General features: G+C 60.9%; 1 protein-coding gene across 1 annotated transcript in view; it reads left to right on the top strand.

Moving 5' to 3' along the window:
• The window catches only part of SHANK2 (SH3 and multiple ankyrin repeat domains 2), a 490,743-nt gene that overhangs the window by 221,534 nt on the left and 251,538 nt on the right, over positions 1–17,671 (top strand). The window contains exon 12 of the mRNA XM_072970511.1: positions 12,399–12,714. Within this exon, the coding sequence (XP_072826612.1) occupies positions 12,399–12,714 (316 nt within the window). The remainder of the gene's footprint in view (positions 1–12,398; positions 12,715–17,671) is intronic.

Below are 17,671 nucleotides of genomic sequence, written 5' to 3'. Positions count from 1 at the left end.
AGCTTGTGTGTTGGCCCCAAGTCCAGCAAAGGCAATGCTATCTTCTGATTTTGAAAAAAGGAATGAGTACTTAAGTATTTCCAGACATCACAAGATGTTGGTTGTGTCCAGGTGCTTTGTGAGTCCCCGAGGGCTACACCAGCAGCGGTGGCCCTGGCAGGCAGCGGGATCCCCCCGTCAGAGAGACAAACCAGGCCCTACCTGTCCTGCAGGAGCCCCGCATGAATGGGTGGGGGGCACGCGGACAGTGGGGTGATGGCGCCCCGCCAGGAAAAGGGCTGTGATTGCAGGAGGACCAGGCGAGACAGCGGTGGGGGGTCCCCGTGGGCTGGGGGATGCTGTAGGGTGGGGTGGGCTCCAGGGACAGCGCTCTGCACGGGCAGGTGTGTCGGCTGCACACCTCGGACTACGTAGGAGAGAGCACCAAGAAACAGGCAGGTCCTCGTCATGCAGGAGCTGTCTTGCCACATGAGTGAGGACAGGCGGAGGGGCCAGCAACATGACGGCGCTGGTGCAAGCCCCCAGGTCGGAGTGAGGGGCTACAGCTTTGCCGCCGGGGCTCGTGTTAGGGGAACGGCCCTCAGGGCCCTCACTCTGCTCACCCTGGAGGGCTCCCAGGAGGCGGCCGCCACCCACACCTCTTCGCTTCACTGCCCGAGGCTGCTGCCCACTGGCCTGTTCTCTCCAGTCTGTGGTTCCCTCCTTCCTGCCCTCCTGCCCTGCTGGTTGGGCTCTCCCTGGATTTGGGGTTTTCCCGATGGTGGCGCCTGATTGAAGTATGCTGCCAATTCGGCCGTGGAAGAAATTCATTTGAAGGTGAAATCAGTCACTGAGGCTCAGTCAGTTCCCAAAAGACAAACCTGTGTTAGGACCCGCTGACGAGGCACTGAACCGAGGCGGGACCCACGCGGTGCTCATTCGGTGCTTGGCAGTGCTGTCGAGAGCACTTTATTTTCCGGGCATCTTCACACCTGGACCAGTTTCAATCCACTGACATCTCTGCATCTCTCTTCTTCTAAGGGCGCTAATCCCATTCTGGGGGCCCCACTCTCATGACCTAATCACCTCCCAGAGGTCCCAGTTCCTATTCCCATCTCACTGGGGGTCAGGGCTTCAGCATATGAATTTGGGGGAAAACAAACATTCCGCACATGGTCATACTCGGACCGTCTCAGGGGCTGCCTTTCAGCAGAGCGTCCTCTGGCTGCAGCGGTTCTCCCTGTGTGGTCCTGGCGCCCGCAGTCCAGTCCCACGTGCCCAGGCCCGGAAGGCTTCCGGAGGAGGTGTCTGTGCCTGACCTCGGGGGCTGAGGGCAAGTCTGTGGGGCGGCTGGGCGGAGAGGGCACTGGTGATGTATCTTGGCACCCAGAGCCTCCGTTTCGCCTGGGTGAAGGCCAGGTATCCTCGGTCACCGGGCTCTCAGGGGGCCCCCAGGGGGCTCTCCCTTCCCCACTCCGCCCGGTCAGAGCATTTGCCCGGCGCGCAGTGTCTGTGGGGGACTCCATGGCAAAGGCAGGGAGGCAGAGGAGAGTCTGCGATGCTTCCAGAATGCACCTTGGAGATCCTCACTTTCTGGGGGTCAGGCCCGGTCCCACCCCCCAAAGCCACCCCCCCCCACCTCGACCTCGGTCTTAGCCCTAAAGCACTGTGTCTGGGCAGAGCGCAGCCCCTGCCAGATCCCCGACCCCGGCTGCCGTCACCTCGGAGCCTGGCCACCCTGGGGGGGGACCTCCACCCTGGCAGGTGCAGAAACTCTGTTTTCGGCACCCCTTTCCCGATTATCCAGGGGCCTCAATGAATCCTCCTGGAGCAGAGCTTCCCTCAGTGGCCCCAGCTGATGGGACCATTACAAACGCTGCCGACACCTACAGCTTTGTTCAAAGATAACCCCGCATTGTTGCTGAGACGCTTTTTTATATCTTCTGTTATTTATAAAAGTATGATTCATTTAACAATGAGTGTGAGATGGAGAGACGTTGCCTACAAATATTTAAATTGCAGTCATCTGCAGCTACGCGGAAAGGAAGGAAGGGCTGCTCTTCTGGTCAGGTGGGAAGAGAGCAGGAAGGACCTGGGTCTCAGCCCACAGCCACCCGGGACCCCCTGCCTCCTTGCTCCCTGCTTGGCCAAGCCAGCTGAGCTCTTCGCACACCCAGTTTCCTTCCCAGCAGTTAGTTTTCACCTCCATGGGAGAAAGTGAAGGGTGTGGCTGGTGGGCCACTGAGACTCTCTGGAGTTTTGTCTCCTCCTCTCAGTTCCCCATGGGCCTCCTGTCTGGTGAAAGGCCACAGCCGCCTCCACAAGTTTGTATTAAGGCAGAAATAGACTCCGGCCTCCCCTGCTCATCCCGCCTCGTCTCCACAGGAGGTGGGGCCTGAGTCAGTCCCCAGGCCACTTGGAAGGAGAAGGGAATCAGTCACCATCTGGGGTTTAGGGGCCTCGGAGACACTCACACCCGAGCCCCAGCCCTGTCAGCTCCTCAGCCAGGGTCTCAGTGGCTTCTTGAAGAGCTCATTCTGGCTGTTGATGCCTGAAAAGAAGGTCCTGAAATGTTTTGGTGGCTCTTGGTGGGCCAAGGGGGCCAGAGCCAGGCCTGGGCGCTGAGCAGGCCCACGCCCACTGGCTCTGTTGCTTTGTTCTTCCTGAATCAGGGCCTTGGATGTGCGTCCTGTTGCCTGGAGCCCCGGCAGCAGCTGAGGCTGCAGGAATGAGCCCCAGCTCCCCCCGCCTCCTGCCCTGAGTCCTGCCCGCCTGGAGGGGGCTCTGCAGACACAGCGAGGACTCTGGCCTGACCAATGTCCGGTGCGCCTGCCTGTGGGGCCTGGGCAAGGTCTGCCCGGAGCGCTGGAGGGCAGGCCTCTCTGGAGCCCAGGGCCAGCAGCGCAGCTCAGCCTCCACGGGGTGGGTAGGGCCCTGGGAGGGAGTTGGAGTGGAGGCAGGACAGGGCAGAGGAGTGAGGCGACTTTAGTCCAAGGGGGAGACCAACTTGGTGAGCCTGGAAAAGGGCCTTGGGACACTCAGAACAACATAGAAGCTGGACTTGCCACCTCCCGTCTGCAGGTTGATAGGGGACCTGCCTGGACACTGGACTGGCCTTCAAGAAGCTTGAAGTCCCTTGGAACTGGGAAATGCCATAGGGTGGCCTGCTGGCAGGGATCAGCCAGGGAGACTTCCTGGAGGAGGCGACACCCAGAGATAATAAACGCAGATGAGATCAGGTGCATTCAGGGTGGTGTGACTGTAGACGAGATAATGTAAACACACTCTGGGGTTACAGACTTGGGGCAGAGGAGGGGCAGGGGAGTTTACTTGCTGTTCACTCACAGGGTTTTTTTCAAGCTAAACACATTTACTTAGCAGTCACTGGCAACCTGAATGTCCAGGCCTTGTTACAAGTCTTCCTGACTTGATCTTCACCTCCTACATGGCGGCGCCATTCACATCCCCGTTGACGGGAAGAGGAAATGAGGCACAGAGAAACGTCGCGATTTTCCTGGGGCCACAGAGCTGGGGAGTGGAGGGCACGGCTTGACCCAGAAAGTCTGCCCCCAACCCCTTTGTGCTTCAAACACGAGCTCAGGGGATCCTATAGCCAACCCTGGGGACGCGCTGGCTCATTCTCACCTTACAGATGGGGAAGCCGAGGGCCGGGGGTGCCAGCCCAGCCCACGGCCTCGGCCACGAGGGCGGGAGACACAGAGCCAGCCCCTAAATCAGATGCTGGGCCCCGCCCCCACCATCTGGCTCCTTCCCCGCCGGCCGGCGTGGCGACCACAGCGAGGGAGGGTGGGCTGGTCGTGGACACGGAGCGGGCGGTGTTCCTAAGACCCGCCGGCTCGGCAGACTCTCCGCAGGCGTGTTTATAACACCTGGCGCGTCTTCCCCGCCAGGACTTCAGAGCGACTTGAAATGTTCTGATGTGCGAAGAGCCTTTTTTATACGAGAAGTGAAATTATTTTCAGCCTGTTGTCAGGCAGTTGTCAAAAGACGCGGCAAATGAAGGCTTAGACAGTGAGGGTTTGGGAGGCGGGTCGGAGCGAGGGGTCCTGTGGGGCTGGGGCCGGGTAGGAGGGCGGGACCAGCTCAGGAATCATTTGTGATTTATGTGTTACTTCTTACCGAGGGCCTGGCACTGGACTTAGGCTGGGTGGGGCCAAGGTGATGGCCAGAGAGCCAGGCCAGGAAGCTGACACGTTGTTCTGGGGTGGCCCTCTTCCTTCCTGGAAGCGGTCTGATTTGGGGGCCCCTGCCTAATCCTTCCTTCTGCCTTTTTGTCTTTCAAACAGCCCCCAACTCAGAAGATGCTCACTGATCCTTTGGGGTGAGTGAGTAGGGGATGGGTGAGCAGGTGGACAGATGCATCATGTAGCAGCCTAGTCCCCCTCCCGGCCACCTGCCACTTGCCACCTGCCTCACCCCAGCCCAGCTCCAACCCGGAATTCTCCCCCCCCATCTCCCCCTCATTTGAAATGAAGTCCATTTGAAATCAAACCTCGTCAGCAGGAATGTGACCAGCTTGTGATCACTTCGGATGCTCCATGAAGGACCCGTGTAGGAACAGAGGGTCTAGGAGCTGACGGAAGGAAATCTTGGCCATCTTTGGGCATCTGGGCTCTGACACCTTCACACCTACTCACTTTGTTGGGATGAAGTCAGTGCTTTCAGTGCCTCTGCTTCCCCTTCCAAAGTAGTAGGTGGCAGGTGGGGGCGTGTTGTCTGTGTGACAGGAAAGGAGACTTGTGCACGTGGGCGCAGAGCCAGCATCCAAAGCCTGCATGTAACTGGAGAACCACTGTGCACAGGTAGTGAGCTCCCTGTTGCTGGAAGTATTCAAGGAGAGCCTGCCTGCTAGTGGCAGGGAGACTTTAAATGGGTGAGGTGGGTGGGGTCAGGAATGGCCCACCTCCCTTCCCACCGCCACCCCAGCAGGCTTTCCGTGGGGCAGCGCCTAGTCCAGGACTGGGCACACAGTAGGTCTGCATGTGAATCTAAGCTATCGTTCCTAATCTTGGTGAATTTTTTACTCAAATTCTTGGAAGTGCTGGTTAGAAAAGCTGTCTGCTTATTAGAAGAATTGCAGGTGTCTGAAAGAGGAGTCCTTCACCTAAGGGGTGTTTCCTGAGGTTCCTCAAATCCTATTATGTCCAAAGTCAGCTCCTTTGCCCCACCGCCCCTCACACAGCCTAGGAGGGAGACCGAGATCTTCTCCGTCCTGATCACTGCTTGTCCCCTGGGCCCTCACAGCCCGGGGCCACACGTGTGATGGGTCGTGGAACTGAGGGATGGGGTGGGCTGGAGAGCTGGGCTGCCCCTCTGCCCCAGGCTGGACAGCCTGTTTCCTGGTTACAGGGTCTGCCTCAGACAGGCTCCCTTCTCGGGGGGTGGGGATGGGCAGCCGGGGCACCGTCGTTTCCAGACTCCGCTCCTGCTTGTGAGCAGATGCACTGAGAAACAGGCACTCTGTGTGCCAGTGACGGGGCGACAGGGCTGGGAGCTGGGGGCTGTCCTGCTGGGGCCACGTGTAAATGCTGTTTGGGCATCTCTGGTTCTGCTCCCAGCATCCGGGTGAGGGCTCCGTCTGGTGTCTCCCTCCTCCTGGAATCAGCAAAGATGAGGGATTTCCACAGTGGCGCCCAGTGAAGCTGCTTCTTCCCCACGCCTTCCACCCAAGGTCAAGGGCAGGGGAGCCCACCAGGGCAGCGCACCTCTGGCCTTTGGCGAGGTTGCCGCCCATCAACCCCGGAGCACAGGCACTCTGCTCCTCTGCCAACAGAAAGGCGGCAGCGCTAAGGCGAAGATTGGCGCAGGGACTTGGCGCAGGCTGAGGCTTGAGCTTTGGGGCGGTGGCGATCGCAGGCAGATGGAGGGAGGGCTGAGCATCACAGCGCCCCCCAACCCCCAGAGGATTCCCCGGGCTGGGGAGGTCCCTTGGGTCACCGTCCCTGTGGCATCCTGCCCTTGATGCGGTGGGCAGTCAAGCCTGTGGCCAGCACACCTTGGACAAACTGGACACCCACGTTGAAGGCCCCTGGTGAGTGTACCCGGGGACACAGCTGCAGGCTCCTCAGGTGGGGACAGCTGTGTCCTGTTGGTGACACTTTCTGCATCCAAGGGAGAAGCTTCTGGAAGCAGTTCAGCTCCGCACCCCTGTCCAAGGATGTCCAGCTCTACCAGTGCCACCTCTGTCTCCCAGGGACGTGAGCTGTGCAGAGCATGGTCGTGGGGGTCTTTGATGATAGCAAACACCAGCAGACAGACACCTCCTGGGGCAGGTCTCAGAAGTGGCCGGGGCTCCGGCACGGCGGGCGAGCGTAGCCCAGGGTGGAGTCTGAATGCAGCTCCAAGCTGTGTGATGGGGCGCCTTTGGAGTTAAAGGAGGATGAGGCTTAATGCTCAGCGGGTACGGGGCACCCAGTCTTCATCCTCACTCTCCTGGAGAGGCCGTTCGGCAAGGCGTCCTGCCAACCCGGGCGTCCCGTGCTGTGATGGCTGCCCTTTTTGCTGACACAGAGCGTGTCGACCACATGGATTTCAACTTACAGACTCCCGTTGCTTTTCCCTGTCTCATCCCATCTTTCTTTCTCTCTCTCTCTCGCTCTCTTTTTTTCCCCCAAATTTCGGAAGCAGTTATCTTAGCAACCGAAAAAACACACACTTAATCACAGCCCTGCAGCAGATGCGGCGGGTGGCAGAACTCGCTCCCGAGAATGCTCTGTTTAGTTCTTGGGCAGCCCTGGCTCCTGGGGTAGAAATAACCCGTTCCACCTGCCACAGGGCTCACCTGCGTAGCCGAACTTTCTCCCTGTCGCCTCTCTCGTGCCTCCCGGACTTCTGTAAGAAATATGCAGAGTGGCTCGGAAGTCATTCATTTTTATCAGCTGCCTGGAATTAGGGCGAGCCTCTGCTGGGCTGCCACTTAATTGCTTTATCTCTCTTTTGTTTGGGGAAAAAAAAGGTGGGGGGTGGAAATCCTGTGTTCTCCAGGGTAATTACCTCCGTGCGGGGGGAGCCGGAGAATTAACGGGCACTTGTGTCTGTGATTCTTGCCAGCGGAAATCTGGGTCGTGTTCAGAAATTTCTGAATGCTGGCTGACGGCCGCCCAGTTATCGAGGTCCGGCGTGAAGCTTCTCTGGAACTGGGCTGTTTTATCTCCTCGACTGGCTCATCACATCTGCTCCCGGACCAGCGGCATTAAAGAAAACTTGGCTTTTCTCTTTAAAAATTAAAACTAGAGAAGCACAGGGTGTGCCACGTAGCCCCCTGGGGCGCGTTTGAGCAGAAGTGGCCGGAGCCCTGGTGTCCTTGGCTCAGCGGGGCTCGGGCTCACCGCGCCTCCCGCGTTTCCCGGCGATGCTCGCCGACCCTCCTCCCCGGCGCACTGAACACAAAAGCAGAGCAGCGCTGCTCACATGACGGGCGCGGGGAGCGGCGGCCGCGGGCTTTGAGAGCAGCCCCGTCTGTGCACAGTCGGTTCCCAGCTGACAGACAGACTATGGGGTGGGCCCTGGCACCAGTGTGCCGGGTCTGGCCTGCCCAGCGATGCTCCGAGGCACGCAGCGCCCAGACGCCCGCTGCTGCTGCTGCTCCCCGGGTCCAAGCCACTCCAGCGCCCAGGGGCTGGGCAGCGCCCCTCTCCTTCCTCCCATCTGAGAAGGTTATATAATGGGCGGACGGCTGCCAAAGTCAGAGGGAAAATGAAGTCTTTGTTAAATGCCTTCACCAAGAAGGAAGGTAAGGAGAAGGCTTTTGGGCGCGTGGAGCTCGGGAAGCAGCAGTTTCTTGCTGATTCTCCGGGCGGGGGAGGGGCGGGGGGACTCCGGTTCTTCTTAAAACTGCTGGCTGTTCCTTCCCTTCGTGGAAGGGAATACCGCTCCTGGTGTCTGATAGGGCTTTGTTGTAGCTGGTCTGGAATTTTAGCCCACCTGAAGGTGCCTTTCCCACCCCTCCAAGTCCCCATCCCTTGCAGAATTGTGAGATGTGCACTGTGGTGACTTGCCGGAGGGCAGGTTGGGAACTAAGTCCTATGGAGAACAATGGAAGTTTGACTCCAGTCTGGCGGCTCCTTGGAGCTCCAGGGTGTTTGCTCAGGAGTCAGGAGGGTCAGGACCCTGCCGGCTGCCCTGGCCAGGTGGACACTTTCAGAACCACCACGTGGCTTTCCTTGGCCAGCCTCTGGGCTGCAGTTTCAGGGAGCGGTTGGGAAATGCAGCGTGGCAGACTTGGAAAGTGCACCCGCTTTTTGTCATTCCCTTGTGTGATTTTCATTGTGGAGAAGGAACGTAGAAATCAATGCATGTAAGACAGCTAAGAAAACATCCCACCCACCTGGAGTTTGCAGATCGCCTGAGAGAAGGAGACGGTTGGGTGGAATATTAATCATTTGCAGACTGGAAGAGTTATTTCTAATTCTTTTCACACACACAAAAAAAATCCCAACATTTTCCACGGATGGTTCCGGTTAGTTTGCCAGAGAGCTCTTGTTTTGTGAAATCAGAAGGTTTATGAAGACGCTCCTTTAGAGAAATTGGGAAGGTACTTCCCGGCCCAAGCCATGAAACAAACATGGAAGAAATTTCTGATTAAATTGCACAGGAAGCTAATTTCATGTGAGTCTTGGTAATTAAGCGAGATCATTTTCATTGGAATGTTCACCCTAATGTCACCTATGTGATTCCTCTTGAGTAACTGGCTGCATCCTCAGGGCAGAATGCATTTGAAAAAGTCCCAGCTCTTTTATTTCTTCATCTTGCGTAAGTTCCTCTAGGTCTCAGAATGACCTCTTGAGCCTGGGTCTCAGGAATTTATATAAAGCAGCCTTTGTCTGTGCTCGCGTCCTTATAGTATTAACCCACATTCACCTCCTGGGACTTCGCTGTTGGGAATCCGTGCACAGCACGGATGTGTTAGTCGGGAGTATGGTGTCCTGTTCATTCAGCGCCAGCTCTGTTCGTCTGCAGACTTCTCTTCCTTTGCGAGCCTGTCTCAGCCACTGGCAGGACTCCCCCCACCCCACATTCCATCACTTTCTATCGGAGGGGTCAGTACCTTACCCAGTCACACTGGGCAGAAATACAGGATGGACTGTGTGCTCAGGGAAGCTGGGAGGCTCTGCATGAGCTCACACCGTGGAGCGCGGGCGTTTACGTGTCTCAGAGCGTCCCCGTCGAGCTAGGGTGTCCCCCTCCCCACGGTGAGCATGCACCCTGGCCTCTCCTCGGGTCGGGGGTGGTGAGGGTGCCCCAGGAAGCTAAGGGGATCCCCTCCGAGCGTCTGCTCGGGGTGCTGGCTTCCTCCCCGGGCTGTGGGCCTGCAGCGGACAGTCTCCGTGAGTGGAAGGGAAGGAGCATCGCTCTCGGAGACCCGGAACCACTGTCCTCTGCGAGGTCTCCCAATCCACACTCTTCTGTCAGGCAGGGATCAGGGCAGCCCAAGGCCCCAGCCGCCACTGTGAACCTCGGTGATGAGCCCTCAGTGATCCCGGAAGTCTTTTGGCCTCTGATGCCGACAGAGGGAGACACTGACGTGGTTCTCCCTGGTGACCGGCAAACACAAACCTGGGGCTTTTCCCCAAAAGGAGATTTTTCTGATAGGTGGGGTAAGACCTAGGGTGATTCCCCAGGGACCGAGCCCTGGCGAAGGCAGCCTCTTGGGCCCCGGAGATGGAGGTCTGCCGAGCACGCCCCTCCCGTTCCCTGTTTTCCTCCTGGCGAGGCTGGCATGGAAGAGTCCTCGGCTCTGAGGAATTCGGAGTGGGTGCAGGTCCCGGGTGCGGGTCCCAGCTGAGGGCCCCGGCTGTGGAATACTGCATCTCGCTCCCATGGGAAGGCTTCAGAGGAAGCAGACTGGCAGGAGAACGCTGTGGGAAAGAGCGTGACCTCCCGATGGGTCGCTTCCAAATTCTCAGCACTGTACGAGCCAGGGCGTGAATTACGAGTGCGCCTCCCCAGGAAGCCTCGTGCCATTTCTGAGCGGCTTCTGCGGATTGGCTGTGTCTCTGCCTGCCCAGGATTGCCCTGCATCCTGGGGGGCAGCAAAGGGTGCACTGGGTCACAGCTGTCTCGGTGGAGCTCTGCCAGCACCTCCTCTCTCACAGTGAGCTCTGCCAGCATCACCTCTTCCCTAGTGTGTGCTACCAACACCATCTCTCCTCAGTGAGCTCTGCCAGCACCACCTCTGTCGCCGTGAGCTCTGCCAGCACCACCTCTGTCGCCGTGAGCTCTGCCAGCACCACCTCTGTCCCCCGTGAACTCTGCCAGCACCACCACTGTCCCCCATGAGCTCTGCCAGCACCACCTCTGTCCCCCATGAGCTCTGCCAGCATCACCTCTGTCCCTCTGAGCTCTGCCAGCACCACCTCTGTCCCCGTGAGCTCTGCCAGCACCACCACTGTCCCCCGTGAGCTCTGCCAGCACCACCACTGTCCCCCATGAGCTCTGCCAGCACCACCTCTGTCCCCGTGAGCTCTGCCAGCATCACCTCTGTCCCCCTGAGCTCTGCCAGCACCACCTCTGTCCCCCTGAGCTCTGCCAGCACCACCTCTGTCCCTGTGAGCTCTGCCAGACTACCTCTGTCCCCGTGAGCTCTGCCAGCACCACCACTGTCCCCCGTGAGCTCTGCCAGCACCACCTCTGTCCCCCGTGAGCTCTGCCAGCGCCACCTCTGTCCCCTTGAGCTCTGCCAGCGCCACCTCTGTCCCCGTGAGCTCTGCCAGCACCACCTCTGTCCCCGTGAGCTCTGCCAGCACCACCACTGTCCCCCTGAGCTCTGCCTGCACCACCTCTGTCCCCCTGAGCTCTGCCAGCACCACCACTGTCCCCCATGAGCTCTGCCAGCACCACCTCTGTCCCCCTGAGCTCTGCCAGCACCACCTCTGTCCCCCTGAGCTCTGCCAGCACCACCTCTGTCCCTGTGAGCTCCGCCAGCGCCACCTCTGTCCCCGTGAGCTCTGCCCTCTGACGTGGGCGTGGCTGGCAGCAGCGTGTTGGTGTGCCCAGGCTGTGTGTGGGATGCAGCTGTTCTTGGGTTCCATGATGAACTTTACCACCTCTGACCTTGGGCAGCCGGGCTGGTGGGTTGACCAGGACTCTGTCCTGAACTGTTGGTAGCTTCTCCTCTGAGACGCTGGCTGTCCCACTTCCAGATCAGCATTCCTGGAGGCATGAGTTTCCTGTTGCTCTGCAGTCCAGTTTGTGGGCCAGCAGCCCTGGCCTCAGGCAGCGCAGTCTTGAGCTGGGTGCGGCTTCGGTCCAAAGTGGGCGGGATGGGACGCCGCCCGTGGCATTGAACTCAAAGGAGGCCATGTCCTTTGCTGCCAGGAGTCATTGGCCTGTCCCTTCCCCTGCAGCCTGAAGGCTTACTTTTCTTCAGCTGCCTTTTCTTGGAAAGGACACTTTCTATTTCTGGTTCCAGCTCTCGGAGAAACCCGAGGCAGCTGCAGCGTGGATCCCGGCCCTCGTGGCCCCTGTGGGCAGTGTCCTCATTCCGGGTCCCTGGGCGTACTGATCGCACAGAGGGAGGGCCTTGCCTCTGGTCTAGAACCTCCTGTCTCCCGCTGCCGGTCCCGGTGTGTTGGGTGGAGAAAGGAGCAGGCTTAGGGTCGGGACAGTAAAGTTGAGGGGTGTGTTACAGCTCTGCCTGCTGTAACAATGTCCCACAGAGGGGACGGCTTAAACCACAGGCATTTACTGTCTCCCATCCTGGGGGCTGGAATCCAAGGTCCGGGCGTGGACCGGGCTGGCTCCTCCCGGGGCCTCTCTCCTCGGCATGGAGACAGCCGCCTTCCCCCTGTGTCCTCACGTGGTGTCCCTCTGCGTGTGTCTGTGTCCTGATCTCCTCTTCTTACAAGGACCCCAGTCCTGTGGGACTAGGGCCCACCCTAGTGATTAATGTTAACTTAATCCCCTCTTAAAAGATCTCCTCTCCAAATTCAGCCCCACCTGAGGTCCCAGGGGTTAGGACTGCAATGTAGGAATTGAGGGGGACACAGTTCAGCCCACGTTCAGGGGCTCCGTGCAGGTCGTGGTGAGAAGGGACCCTGTGGCTGCCTCAGTGTCTCAACTGCGTTGTGAGACAGGGCAGCCCATCCTTACACGGTCCCTGCCTGGGCCGCTACAGGCGTGGGCGCTGCCTGGATGGAAGTCGGACCCCGCGTCTCTTCCATCTCCAATGCTGGCTTGAGCCTCCGTGGCACGGAGAGCTTCTCTGTCCCCACCTGTCTCCGCTTCTGTGTCGGGGTGAGTTCTGCACGCAGCGGGGTCCCGCGGGGCTCAGCACAGAACTCAGTGTCCGTGTCCTTGGAGTGCTTGGCGGGGCTTGGCACACACAGGCCCAGACCCCTGCCCTCGATGGCAGGGACCTGCATTCACTCACCCGCCTCTCCTGTTCTCTCCGACCCCAGTGCCCTTCCGAGAGGCCCCGGCGTACTCCAACCGTAGGCGGCGGCCCCCCAGCACGCTGGCCGCCCCCCGGGTCCTGCTGCGCTCCAACAGTGACAACAACCTCACCGCCAGCGCACCCGACTGGGCCGCCTGCTCCGCCGCCGCCCACCGCAGCCTCTCGCCCCAGCTGCTGCAGCAGGTGCCCGGCAGACCCGACGGGGCCCTGAAGACCATCGCGAGCTACACCCCCGGGCCCCGCAGCCGCTCCCCGTCACTCAACAGGCTGGGCGGCGCCAGTGAGGATGGCAAGAGGCCCCAGCAGCCCTGGCATGTCGGGTAAGGAGCGGCCGGCGGGCGGGCTCCTGTGGGGACCACGGAGAGGAAGACCTCGGGACACCAGGGACCCTGGTTTCTGGGACTTGGCACGGGACCAGAGCTTGAGCAGGACACCTGTTTTATTCCAATCAGGACGTTGAGAACACTTTCAAACCAGAGTCCTGCCCACTGCCCCGCCTCGCCTCAGACAGCCTCCTGGAGCAGTGGGCACGCAGCCGCTGCTCAGGGCAGGTGTGGGGGGCCCAGCTGGGCTCCTGGGGTGGCTTGGGGCCGCCGCTGGTGTTTGGGGCCCGTTTCCTTTCCTTGTGCACTGGCTTCTGGGTCTTAAAAGCAAAGTGTGGATAGAGAGAACTCAGGGCACCAGCCTGTCCTGGGGGGGAGAGTTCCTCCAGAGCTGCGTCATGCGGATGCGCCTTAGCCAAGGTGATGGTCGCGTGCACAGCTGAGTCTCCGAGGGGCCGCGTGTGGGCACTGGAACCCGACAGATGCCCCCAGCCATGGTAACAGCCCTGGCTGGTCCCACTGTGTCCACACACGAGGCAGGTGCAGGGAGGGCATCTCGGCAAACTCCGAAGCAGCCCAGGGGGTGGGAACCCCATTCTTGTCCCTTTTGGAGACAGGGCAGACTGAGTGTGGACCCCTCGGGCGTCTGACTCAGGTTCTGGGCCCTCCCCACACCCCCCGTCTCCCACCAGAGATGGGAGCCGTACCCGCAGCTCCCAGACAGGCTCTCCCACTTCTCCTGTGGCTTTCAGGGTTTTTCAGGCCAGGATGAGACTTCCTGGGGAGGGGTGGGGTTGGGCTCGTTGCCTGGGCCTCGGGGGGCCGGGTTCAGGGCTGATTGGAGCAGACAACGCAGCAACCGTCTCTGTCACCGCTGGTCCCCCCTCTGCGATCTCACATGCGCCCAGGAGCTGCTCCGTTCCCCAGTGTCTCTGGGAGGCTGGCCCTGCGTGCTCCCATCTCACAGTTGAGAAGACTGAGGCCTGTGGTGTGGCTGGGGCCGGACCCTGGTCCCTGCGTCTGCGACATGGTGGTCATGAGGCTTGTGCTTCTCGAACTCTGTCCTCACCCGTGGTGGCCCAGAGTGAGCCAGCACTCCTGTGAGTCCCGGCTGGCACAGTGTATGGGGTGACAGCACTCTGCAGGGGACCTGGTTCCCTGTCCCCCCTTGCTTTGTTCCCTTGGGCTCGCTGTGCCAGCCTGCGGTGAGTGTGGCTGGCCGTGGTCGTTCCCGACGCCCTGCCCCCAGCTCAGAGAGGGGATGGTGGGGCGGGGGCTCAGGCTGGGGGAAGGGGTCAGTGCTTCACGTGGCCCTGGAAGAGGGCCACGTGTGCGCCTGTGAGCAGCAGGCCAGGTGTCCGGGCTGCAGCCTTGAGGTCGTGGGGAGAGTGTGCCGTGGGAACCCCAGTCCCTGGCCGCGGCCGGGCCCCCTCGCTGCCCTGCCGCCCCAGGCCCGCGTCCGTGCTTGAGCCCGCCGAGGCTGCCCCTCCGCCCCAGCAGCTCGTTCTCAGACCACGAGAACCCGTGCTTGTCTCTGGTCTAGATTCTCGCTCGGAGTCGCCCCAAGGGAGAAGCCCCAGGTGCCAGCGAGCAGCTTAAAGCTAAATTAAAGGGTCCCCTGAGGCCTCAAGTTCCACTTCACACCGTTAGCTAGAATTAGGGCTGTACGTTTAAACAGAGTGTGTCCCCTCCCTCGGGTGTGGAATCTAGTAAGATACCCAAGGCAGGGTGGCCGGGGACTTGCAAAAGCTGCAGACAAACCATTGCTGGAGAAGAGACAGAGCACCTGGCGCACTGCGGGGACCGCCGTGTCTGACTGCCCTGTTGTCCCGCGCCGGGCTGTGTGCTGTCTGCGTGGTGCACGTGTGTGTGCGTGTGTGCGTGCATGGACTTGTGTGTACCTCCGTGTGTGTGCGTGCACTCGTGTATCCCTGTGTGCATGTGTGTGTGCGCATGTGTGGCACGTGCACACACGTGCGTGTGAGGCAGGCACAGCGCCCAGCCTGTCCTGAGTGCTTGCGACCAGGGCTTCCTAGGCACGTGCTCTGGACCCCACGTGGGCCAATCACTCGACACTTTGTGCGTCATCTCTGGTGACTGTGAAACAAGGATCATAAGAAACCCGCTCCTGGGGTTGCCCGCAGGGCTGGAGGGGTGAAGTCATGGCAGTGCCTTGCTCAGTCCACAGCAGCCTATAGACGGAGCCCAGGTCTGCGTCCACCCCGAGGCCGGGTGCCTGGCCAGGCCCGTTCCATGTTCCCCAGGCTGCGGTTTGCCTGGGGCTGAGGGGTTGGTTGCCCCGGATGCGAGACTTCCAGTGCTGGCACCTGCCCAGCCAGCACCCACCCTGTCCGGGGGCCCCCGACTGTCAGCCCCGCCTTCTCTGCTGTTTGCCCACCTCCTTCCCTCCACACCCGTCCAGGCCCGCCCATCCCACGTCCGTCTGCTCAGGATCCCGCTCCCTTGTCAGGGACAGTAGCTGCGCCAAGACAGGAGCCCTGTGGGCTGCTGGGGTCCTTCCCCCAAGACTGCTCCTCTGTCCTAACGGGGACCTGCCAGGCGCACTGACTGCCCCAGCACACCAGGATAACGGTGGCATTTAAGCCACATGCAGGCCGTCTGCTTCCTGGCCTTTCATACCCGCGAGCAGGCATGGAAGGGACCCTGCACCTCAGGCCGTGACAGGAGGCAGGGTGCCTGCACTCAGGGCCCCATCGCCCAGCCCCCAGGCCTTCTGGGGGCTCAAGGAGGTGGCTGAACTCTCCATCCCGTCTCTGTCTGCACAGCTCAGAGCCCAGCCTCTTCCTGGGACAGATGGGGACACCTCCAGGGGGGACACTGCCGCCAGCCTCAGAGTGGCCCAGGGCGCTTCCAGAGCCCTTTCCGGTTATCAGGGAGCCCGCAGGGGTGACGATGCTCCGCAGTAATGGAGGGGGAGCCCCGTGTTGTGCACACCCTCTGTCGGCGGATCCTGTCTCCGTGGGTAGCCACCCCTACGGCCCATCGCCCAAGCGGACCCTGTGCCACATGGCCCATTGCATCCAACTCTGCCTCCTACCTGCTGTGTGACTTCAGGCAAGTCACTTGACTGCTCTGTGCCTCCGCTTTCTCATATGTTAAAAGGAACCAATAGGTTTGTGATGAGGTTGAAGTGGAATTAGTGCCCCTCGTGTGCTGAGACCCGTGTCTCGCTCACAGGAAGTTCCGCAGGTGTGTTGGCTAGTGGTCACCACCGTCAAGGATGTCTTGAAAGACCCTCTGGCCACTGTGGGGCAGGCGGGGGAGGGTGTCGGGTGCCACCCTCTATGCTGCGGGCAGGGTCATCAGTAACCAGCTGGCCTTCGTGCAGGCAGAAGAAGTCGGGGGTCCAGAGAGCCTGGGAACCCATGTGCCTGCAGCCCCTCCCCCGGTGCCCTGCTGCAGGTGGAGGCCTCGCACACACCTGCCTGAGACGCCCTCTAGTGGCGCCCACTGGCATGGCTGGTCCGTGTCCCCGAGAATCAGCCCAAGAAGGGGTTTTGTGGGGAACACTGGCCCCACTGCCCACCACCCACGTGTGGAGAGGAGTGAGGGCCGTCCTGGGACCCCTCCCAGCTACCCTGGGGGCTGACTGATTCTCATCAGGTTCAGAACAGCTCTTGACGTATTTTTTGCAAAGCTCTGGCAGCTGGTCCCTAAGGCTGCCCTGGCCTCGCCAGCAGCAGGGAGCTGGGGGCCACCTCTCATCAAAGGGGCAGGGGCTGAGCTGGGCAGGCTCAGGTAAGGTGGGGGCAGGTGGGTCCAGGTTCCAGTGCGGGGACTGGGCCATCCCAGGAGGTCCAGCTTGTACCCATGGCCCCGCTGGGGGAGGGTGACACCAGCACCGTGGGCCCGAGTAGCAGCTGTACCTCCCCGGGCACCTCGGGAAGGAACGTTCCCCGGGAAGCAAGCCTCCCGCAGCCCAGAGCATAGAACCTTGAGGTGGAGCCGCGAACTCCAGAGTCCCAGCCCCGGCCCCTACCTGTGCAGGCGGAGCAAGGGCTCCCGAAGGTTCTGGGCTGATGGGAATTGGCCCCTCCCTGCACACCCCTTCCAAGGGATGCACCCCCATCTGGCCAGGCTCCAGGATGAAGGGGCCCCATGGTCTCACATCTGTCCATCTCCACGAGCCCTCGCCCCACCTCCTGGGGATGCACGGGCCAGGACGCCCAAAGCTATGCTCCCCTCATGGCAAAGGGACCTGGTTTCTTCTGTGAGAACCCCAGTGCTGCCCCTCCCTCTCCTGACCCAGAAAGGGGGAGGGGGAGAGGCCCCAGCTGGCGGGGCAGGGGCGGAACCGGCCGTCTCCAGACCACCCTGCCTGCTGCCCGGCCCAGGGTGCTAACGGCATGTCACCTGGATGGCAGGAGTAGGGGATCCCTGAGGAGCCGGCCCCCGGGTCTATGCTGGGCCCCTGGTGGGGAGACGGGGCCAGGTGCAGGGGTCACCCTGGGGGAGCAGGTGCGCCCTGCCTGCTGAGGAATCCAGTCCAGGCGTCACACAGGCCACCCTCACCTGTCACTTTCTCTGCTTCTGCACTGGGGGACATTCGGGGTTTTCTCTGCTCCGTGTTGGGTGCTCAGCCTGCAGGGGTGAATGCCCCAGGAGTGAGGGCAGAAAGCCTGTCAGCTCCAGGGGCGATGTAGTTGAGGACAAGAGCCCCCCAGAGTCAGAGCTCACACAAGTCAGGGTTCAGACCTCGGTGGGAGAGACGAGGGGGGTCCGTGGAGGAGGGGGCTCCCGAGGTGGAGAAAGGGGCGACCCAGGCGTTAGGAGGAGGCAAGGGGCCCCCTGTGACTGGGGCGCCCCGTGAGATGCTAGAGAAAGGAGGTGCATTCAGTACTTTTCCCCATTCCTCGAGAGCATTTGGTACCCACACCCCACCGCCTGGAGCCAGTGGGGACCTTGGGTTTGCAAACAGGCAGAACCCAAGGCC

Source organism: Vicugna pacos, chromosome 10, assembly GCF_048564905.1.
Source record: "Vicugna pacos chromosome 10, VicPac4, whole genome shotgun sequence".
Lineage (NCBI taxonomy): Eukaryota > Metazoa > Chordata > Mammalia > Artiodactyla > Camelidae > Vicugna > Vicugna pacos.
Note: the sequence above shows the minus strand (reverse complement) of the source record. Positions and strands in the feature narration are given on the sequence as shown.